Consider the following 9,857-nt stretch of genomic DNA (forward strand, 5'->3'; position numbering starts at 1 on the left):
TTTGAAAATCGAAGCATTTTTACTGCTCCAAAAGTTGTCGTCAGACACAAAAAAAAAAAAAAAAAAAAACACACATCATTGTAAAATCAATACATTCATCACTTCGTTCAGAATCTAAAATCTTAGGTTTTACTTAAAGATAATAATATCAATAAAACCCTCCCAGATGCCCTAGATAATAATAGTCTTACCTTTAAATTGTATTATGAGTCAATTCACACTAATTTTAAAAATAACAGAGTAAAATGGATTATTGTTAACGTAAAATTGACATGTTGTACCTTTGTTGACGGAGACAACGCATGTGGGTGTGGCGTCCTCTTAAGAGAAAATAAGACATTAAACAGAAAAAAAAAAATTATATTCAAATATAATATGTCCACCTTGAATAATGTATTGGGGAGAAATATCCTACTATCACTAAAAATAGTTTAGTAGTGGTGGGAGGGGTAAGGGGGTTGAGATATTAGAATATTTCTCTGCGCCACCAGAAATTAAAGCCAATTTACGCCAATGGAAGTGCTTAGAAAACACCAAGCAGATGTTTACTTAAAAGTAGTTAAAACTACATTCAAATTGACGAAAAACGACGATTTTCAGCTCAAAAGTTTGGGGACCTCGCGTGTTTCTTGGATGGGAGGTAAACTCCCCGAAGCCCACCTCCATATTTACACCTATGTCATCTCCACCCGGGCAGATATACTCCCAGTCTGCCCCTGTCAGCAATATTACCAACTAGGTTTGATTCTAGTTTGAATGATATCAGAGATGAATACAGGTTAAAAAAAAACAGTGAATCAGTGCTCCACCTAAAGAGTACATCAGCATATTTCATTCCTGCTAGAGAGAATAAACATTTTAATTGTATAAACTTGAAATATTTTACTATTTTCATTTACCATAGATTATATTATTTACTTACAAATACACTTAGGTATTATTTATATACAACATTTACAAAATATTTAGACTAATTTAAAGCAATTGTTAAGAATGTATTTTGGATAATTTTAAATTCCTTCAAGAAAATCTAACAAAAATTGTTAAATTACATTATCCAGATTTTTAACTTAGAGTTACATATTTTACAAACTTAAAAATAGAAAATGTTTAATGTTTAAAGTACCATTTTATTATATATGAATTTAACTTCAAATATTGACAACATTTGTCAAAAAATGGTTAAATACTATACAATACATTATACTGTAGGTACAGTATGTACTCCAAATATTTTAGATTTTTAATACCTAGTCATTTATGGGTATACAGCTATAATGTAGTTAAAGGAACAAGTATTCATTTCGACTGAAGGTGTAAAATAAGGAGGATTGAGTGAAAAGTCCACTCCTCCGCCACCGTTTATCAATAAAATATTCATATATAAGTAACTTTTTTTTGCCGAAAATTAGTATGCAATTAGCTTCAATTTAAGTGCGCTAACTCAGAGTTGGGTCATTACGGCGACTCTCAATGTTGCATGGCCATTTTGTCAGTAATAGCCAGAGGCCCCTTAACAGTAAAAATTCAAATATTTATTTTTTATATTTCTTATGCCAATAAATAGCGTGTAATTTATTATAGAGTGCATTTGTTCAAACAAAGTACCAAACTTATCTTATCTAAAATTTAAATTTAAATAATAATTATGTAGAATATTTGGGTAAAATGACTTACTACTTTTGTTTAAATATGGAAAATATAAATTTTATGAAACATAATTTTGTCGTAAATACGTCACAAAGTCACAGACAATATCCTTTTGCTATTTAAAAAATTTTAATTAATTATTTAGACTGAAATCATTAAAAAAAAAAAAAATGTTAATTAATACCTAACTAATAAATATAAGTAAGAATGGTCCCAAGAAAAAAAAGCGGGTAAGTGAAAATCGCTCTGCTGCACAGTAGGTTACAAGTTAACAGTTCAATACAAGTCAAAATATTGTGAAAATGTTGTGGTGTATAAAAATTCTAAAAAAACATTTATTGAAATTGCATGTTAGTTTATGCTGCTCATTTTTTTTATAGTTACACCACAAACCAAAATCGATTTTATCAAAAACCTATTTTGCGTAAAAATACCCGTTTTTCCTTAATTCTTCATTGTTTTTCTAGGCGTTTTTAAAAATTTCAGGGAATATGGCACTTTTGAAAACTACTGGGAATTTTAAATTTTGACCTCTCCAATACACTAACTAGATTCACTTTCCCAACAAACAAGAGACTGAAGTTAAAAATCGAAGCATTATTTCGACTACTTACCTATTTTATTTTTGTTTTTCTCGGCGCTTTTTAACACTTATGGGAATACGGCGGTTTAAAAACTACTGGGAATTTTACATTTTGACATGCCTAATGCACCCACTAGATCCTTTTTCCCGCCGGAAAGCTACTGAAATTGAAAATCGAAGTATTATATACTTATCGTGTACACAGACACAAAAAAATAAATAATAAAAATAGAAAACACACATCATTGTAAAATTAAGAGTAATAGTCGAACAATTATAGACAGAGTTCCTTTTTTAAATATAAATTAGTATTGAGTAATGATATCGACAAAAGATCCAACAAAAGATGAAGGTGAGTTTATCTTCCTAAATAAATTAATACTATGTATCTAGTTTTAATTTAAATATTTTATTAAGAGTATTTTTAAATATTCCATTGATACCTAAATGGATTTACTATGTATATACGTATTTTGTATTATTACAAAAATAAATTTAATAGCATTTAATGCACGATGACAAAAACAAGTCAAGTTACCTAATTTATTTAAAGGAACATAACCAACAATCGGTATTTCATTTTAGAGTCGATTGATTTTCATTCACAATCAATAAAATGTGTAGGTATAACACGAAGGTTATAATAGGTATAACGTATAGCCACCAATTGGTTGAAGCTAATATTTTGCCATATGGAATATTAGGTACATGGTCTTAGGTAAAAGAAGAAGAAATCTAGGACTAACCTTCTATAATTATACGACGTTGTCAATAACATATTTTAAATAAACAAATAACAAACAACTCATATACTTATTTTTAACATCAATCATCCGTCAGAAAATTATAATATGAATTGAATTTAATTGTCAAGTATACTTTGTCTATTATTCTTATAATTACATCCTAAAAGAGGTACCAATATTAAGATCTTTTATAGTTCTGATTACAATTTTTACTAAGACTAGTTATAAATAATTTCATATTTAAATTCAAAAAAATTAATTTTAGTTAGGTTTAAAACTCGAGTATACGCCTACAGTCTAAAATATTACAAGGTATTCGGCAAAATATCATTGATAACATGTTTTATTTCGATTATTATGATTATTTAAAAAAATTATAATATTATTATTACGTTGAATATTTGAACAACTTAACGCCATCTATCGTACAAAGTAGGTACGTAAATAGAACTAAGATTATACTGAAACAATACAATTATAATATAACTACAATACTACATTTAACTATAATAGTATAGATATAACACTAAAATATTAACATCTGTCTATGAGTATCAATAACCAATAACTGTAATAGTGTAATCATAACAATGATAAATTACATCAAGTTACAAGTATGATATAGCAAAATGTAAATTAATGAAAATAATTATGTTTGGCTATTAAAGTGAATTTTTAATCAATTTCAGTAGGTAGCAATTATAGTACAAATACTATGCATTAATACCTTGCAGTTTCAATAATTATGAACTACCTACCTATTTTACATACTCACAAGATTTAAAATATTTTAAGACCTTTCGGTACATAAAATAAAAAACATTAAAGGCTCAGTCAAATAGAAAGCAGTCTGCCCGCGCGGGCTCTGTAAAATAATACAACCGGACTGCTGCCCGGCGCGGTCTGCATAACCATACACCGTGGCACCTTGCTCTCTGTTTGACTGAACCTTTAATACCTATGTATTTATACACAACTAAACTTTAAAAGTATTTAGGTAAGTACCTAATAACGGCTGATAATAACTCTACAAAAATAAGAATTGTTTACCATTAAATACCATTATTCCACAGTTTCCTAGAAAGTCCTAGAAAAGTCCAGGAAAGTAATTACTAACTAAGAGATATACCTAAGTAAATAGTTAAATTTGTTACACAATATTCTCAGCAATATTTTATTTTATACAAATGGATGTGTTTAGAAATAGTGTCAAAATGGTGACTTCTTTTTTTAAATTCAATCTTTTGATCCACGGATTATATATTTCCTTAATACAAAAATAAAAAATACTTTAATTCAACGTTTTACTTTCCAGATTATAAAAACTATGACATAATACTAATGTTAAAGATGTCTAAATCTTAGACTCTAAAAGCATAAAATATAGGTTACCTATACTGTTTCATATGATAAAAAACAAATCATGTTTACGACAAAATGGGTTAGAAAAAAAACTTGTATACAGCCTAAAAACATATCTTTTAATATAAAAATAAAGATGATGAACTCTTAATAATTTTATATTTGTTTTGATATCATTATTCTTTCATTTAACTAAGTCTAACAAAGCCTGATCAAGTTAAACAAAGTAATCTTGACATTGTCTGATTAATGTAAATCATGTTAATTGTTTTGATAATTTATTTCTCAGTTGTTTTTTGTAAGAGATCTTATTATATATTTTTTTTTTTTGTATGGTCTAAATAAAAAATTTTTTTTTCAAAAAACCAAAATAGATTTATATTTAGACATAGTAAATTTAATACCTACCTAACTAATGAATTAAGTTTTACAGTTTAATAAAATAATAGACATTTATACCTTATTATATATCAACACAAAATTATGATATAATTTCATAATATACTAGTAAAATATCATAATGTTTACCAAACAAATTTAAATATAAATTATACACTCAAACCTATGTTTATGTGTGCTTCACCGAAAGAACAGAAATAGAGATATTTCAGTCAAAAATTACATCAATGTAATATTTAACAGTATAAGTTACAACATAAAATCTAAAATACTGAAAATAGATTTGCAATTTACATAATAGGTAGGTACAAACAAAAATACAATATGATAATAAAATAATTACTTTAAGTCAAAACTATTACAAAATGAATATGGTAGGAAGAAAATATTTGAGGACCCCAAAGTTTGTTAATTTTGACAATAAATTAAATATGACTCACAAAATAAATATACCTATATTATAATAAATAGGTAAATGTTTAAAAAACAATTCAACTATACATTGCAGAGTATCATACATAAGCATTGAATATCTCATAGGTAGAATATAATATATATCTATAGGTAGGTAGATACTTCAAGATATCTAAAATTAATTTACATGAAAAATTCGGTACATGAAAAATGTTAATTTAATATGATTTCACTGAATTCTAGGGATCATTGTCATCACCAATAATTTGATGGAAAAATTAGAATTCATTATAATATTTTATAGCTACAATCAATCAATCAATGATGTGAGCTTATAAAAACCCTTCTTTAATAGTAAAATTAATGAATACTTAAGACTTGGGAGTGAGAAAAAAATCCATAAAAGTGTATAATACAACAACATGTATGTTTATTCAAATAAATAGAGACAAGACAAGACAAATAATTATCATTAGTACCATAAAACAATAGGAGACTAATTGGCTTACCAGGTGAAGTACGGTGTTCACCACCTCCTTGTTAGTGACCTGGCCCACCTCGACGAGCCCGATAAGCACACCAAACTTCAAATTATCAGTGGCAGCCATAGTCACAACTTGATCGGGTCTCTTGATGTCGCCAAATGCGGTCGGATCTATCGGATCCTCCATCGGTAAAGCAGTTTGTGAGCCTGGTATATACCGACAGCCTACCTACCACATCTACAACGGACACTACACACTAATACGATCGGAGTTAATCAATTTCCGACTTCCGTCCGTAAATTCACATAATAATAATGTAATTCAAAACGATTTCCTCAATTCATCGGTATTATGAATTATAATATTATTGAACATTAAAAAAAAATTGTATAATATTCCTAATATATATCAATTGAATATTGTTTACACCGAAGATAAGTATATTGACAAGTCGGCAGTCGATTGGGCAGCAAATACTCGTGATAACAACGAACTGACATGATAACAAGTCAACAGTGTTGCCCGGTTGCCAAATCCATATAGAATTTTATTTTTTAATTTAAATTTTAATATAATATTACAAAAATGAATGGTAAAGGTTATATACCTTTAGACCGAATTTAGCATGAAATGTATGTTGCTATTTTCAACACCATATACATGCAGTCAATGAGTGTCCATAAATCATTACTTCATTGATTAAATATCAACATTTTATACTGCATATGTTTGCATATTCCGACGTTAGTGCATGGTTTCCTATTTGTGCATATTTTAACAAAAAAACAAATATACCTAATAGTCCAAAAAGGTGTTGAGAAAAAACGATCATAAATAGATGGGAACGTTTATGCATCAAATATTTTACGATTCAAAGAATTAAATTTATCGTACTTCCTAAAATGTTATTTACTAGGTTTGCAATCTTTCAACGATTAAAAATTAAATTTAAATTAAATTTTAATTTAATTTATATATGAAAACAATGGTTTCAATAAAAATATTTTTAATATAAAAATATACTTTTTGTTTTGTACCTAGTTAGTAGTTACACATTTTATTTAGCATATAACACGTCTCAAATCATATGTCACGTATGTATTAGACAAAGACAGAAAATCACCGCGGATGTAATGCCCTTAAAGGATTATTATTATTTCTTTATAAAATAAATGTAGGTATATTCTTTATCACATTTAGTGAATAGATGTCCCTCGTCCCTGAATACATATTATTAAATAATATTTTATTGTTATTCACACATCAATACTGCAGTACTAATGAGTAATGATTATAACATATAGTTTTTAAAATGTTGACTATCATAATATAATCACAGAAATCAACGAGGAAAGAAAACAACAATTTGGAAAATTAAAATTCTAATGGTTTTTGAAAATTCTCAAATAGGGATGACATTGATGACGATTTTATAAAGATAATGTGCATTTGCGTGTTTACTTTACTAAAATTTTCGAGATCACAAAAATATCAAAAATATTATGGCTGCATGAAAAATTGAAAACTACACTCAATATTCTTCTTCGGAGAAATAGGGTATAATTTTATTTTATTTTTTTGTTTTTACAATAAAAACAGCTTGAACATTAAGAAGAATATTATGGGTGCAAAAAATAACACTGTTTTTTTTTAAAAATTGTTTCCATTTTTGGGTAAATATATGTTGTATTATTATAAAAAACAACGCCCTGCAAATGTGTTACATCGTTTTTGTATAATAATCAGAGACCCCCACATCCACATAAAGTTCAGCTGTTTAATTTTTAACAACCGTTTTAATAAACAACGCCTATTTAGAAAATAAGAAAAAACGGTTTTATATATTTTATCCTTACAGCAACAGCAACGCCCAGAAACCATATGCAGCGTATAGTATGATATATTATAATGTTGCAGATATTCGAACATCACATCGATTTAAGCCATCGCATAATATTGGGTAAATTCGTACGATAAACAAAATAGTATTTAATGTACATACTTAGTAGTACCCAGGGCCCGAGAGCCTGACAGGGTGCTTGCCAGGGGCGCAAAATATCGAGTAGGAATGGGGGCGCAAAAATTGATATCATTAAATTTAAATTTGAAAAAAAAATATTTCAATATATTAATATTTTTTATTAGATACGAGTTGATTAATGCTGTGTTTACTTAAATGTATGTACCTAGTTAAACCTCAAATTTACTATTGATTATTGAAATTTTTATTTTGCCAGGAGCGCCGCTATTGATCGGTCCGACTCTGGTAGTATCTACACGCATGGACATGATACATTTCGACGCGTTCACGGGATTATAATATATTATTTCCGGTTTCATAGTTTTCGGATGATTTATAATAAATAAATAAATAATAATAATACATACGTTGGGTGACAATCCACGAGAAAATCGTAAATATCATACAGGTAAGGTGCACAGCCACTGCACAGGGTTATTCACTTCACGTGACCTAGGTATGTAAATAACACGAGGTTCGTACTTACGCACACACATGTAGGTACACTCTGAAAACGTGCTGTAAAATGAAGTTCGGTGAAATCGTATAAACGTGCCTACGGAGTCGATATTATAATTATTATAAATTAGTATTAGGTATTATTATTTAATATTTTCTTTACGGCTAACTATCGTGCACGCGCGGGAACCGTCGATTGCGTTCGACGTTTGTATAATATAATAATAATAATAATAATAATATAACGTCAAATTCAGTAATATTAATTAATTTAATAAACGCACAATAATAATAGTATCCTGTACACGTACGTTTTAGTTTTACCAATTTTAATACCCACGTGTACCTGCTGCGATGAAAAAGATGAATAGGTACATTTTTAGGTATAAGTACCTTCAATAATGTACGGACAGGAAATATTAATTATATATTACGGCAAGTGTATTATACATTTATACCGGGTAAATCGGGATCATATTAACAGCAAACTAATTTTCTAAAAAACTGTATACTTTTTTCGAAATTGTTTACATAATTTATGAAATCATTACAAAAATACAAAACAACACGATTTAAAAAAAGTAAAAACAATGTTTTTGACTATTTTTATTGTTATGATTTTAGATTCTGAGTGGAACGATGAATGTATTGATTTTACAATGATGTGTGTTTTTTTATTTTTTTTATTTTTGTGTCTGTCGTCGCGGTTTAGGGCAGTAAAACTGCTTCGATTTTCTTCAACAGTACCTTGTTTGATGGGAAAGTGAATCTAGTTGATGCATTCGGGAGGTCAAAATTTGAAATTTCCAATAGTTTTCAAAAGCGCCATTCAGAATCTAAAATGCGAATTTTTACACAAAGCCAATTTTCATCAAAATTGATTTATAATGAAATAATAACAGTATACATAGGTACGTGAAATTGTATTACCGAATATTGGCAAAATATTTTGATTCTTTTTGAACTATTGATAGCTGTATACCTAAGCAAGCAATTGTTTTTTAATTGCTGTCAGTAAAAAATGTTTGGTAGAGCAATAAACTTAAAAATGTAATAGGGACAGTTCAAAAAGTTGTTAATAGTAAAATAAAAAAAAAGTCCTCGAGGACTTCTTGATTAATAATTTTTTACCACTGTCTGAAGTTAGAATTTTGGCGAAATACATCAGTGTCGAAAATTTGCAATATACTTTTCAGTTAAAAATGAATAAAACATTTTCAAATATAAGTGATGAAAAGAAAATTACGAAAAATTGCAAATTATATTGTAGTTAAAAAATAAAAATGTATAAAATTATAAATTTTTTAGTTAATGATTGAAAAATTAAAACATAGATTTTCATAAATAGTTGATATTGTAATCCAAATCTCTAAAAATATATTCACACAGTCATTTTTATAGACATTTTAAGTTCAAATTAGAATAAAATTAGATATGTACCTAAACGAAACATAACGTTTTTAGTTATTTTTTTGTAATTTAAAAATATTATTCGTGGGTAGGTACATAAAACTTTTAAAGTACAACAAATTAAATGTTTTTGACAAAGTAAATTTAACATGCTGTTAGTATAAATGACTTAAATAGAAATATTATAAAATATACTTATAGTAATATAGGCAGACCGTCGTCGTTCAGTTTCGGTTTTGGTGTACAATGATTTTTATATCATTGAATTAACATTTAACACATCCATTGTAATGACCCATTTGACATCTAATGAACAGGAGAGCGGTACC

At 27.7% G+C, this 9,857-nt stretch overlaps 1 protein-coding gene across 1 annotated transcript in view; it reads right to left on the minus strand.

Moving 5' to 3' along the window:
* LOC107884902 (neurobeachin-like) overlaps nucleotides 1-6,074 on the minus strand; it is a 15,185-nt gene extending 9,111 nt beyond the window's left edge. The window contains exon 1 of the mRNA XM_016807989.2: nucleotides 5,664-6,074. Coding sequence (XP_016663478.1) covers nucleotides 5,664-5,825 — 162 coding nt within the window. The 5' untranslated portion in view covers nucleotides 5,826-6,074. The remainder of the gene's footprint in view (nucleotides 1-5,663) is intronic.
* Nucleotides 6,075-9,857: the final 3,783 nt, after the last annotated feature.

The sequence above is a fragment of the Acyrthosiphon pisum genome, chromosome A1 (genome assembly GCF_005508785.2).
Source record: "Acyrthosiphon pisum isolate AL4f chromosome A1, pea_aphid_22Mar2018_4r6ur, whole genome shotgun sequence".
NCBI classification, from domain to species: Eukaryota; Metazoa; Arthropoda; class Insecta; order Hemiptera; family Aphididae; genus Acyrthosiphon; species Acyrthosiphon pisum.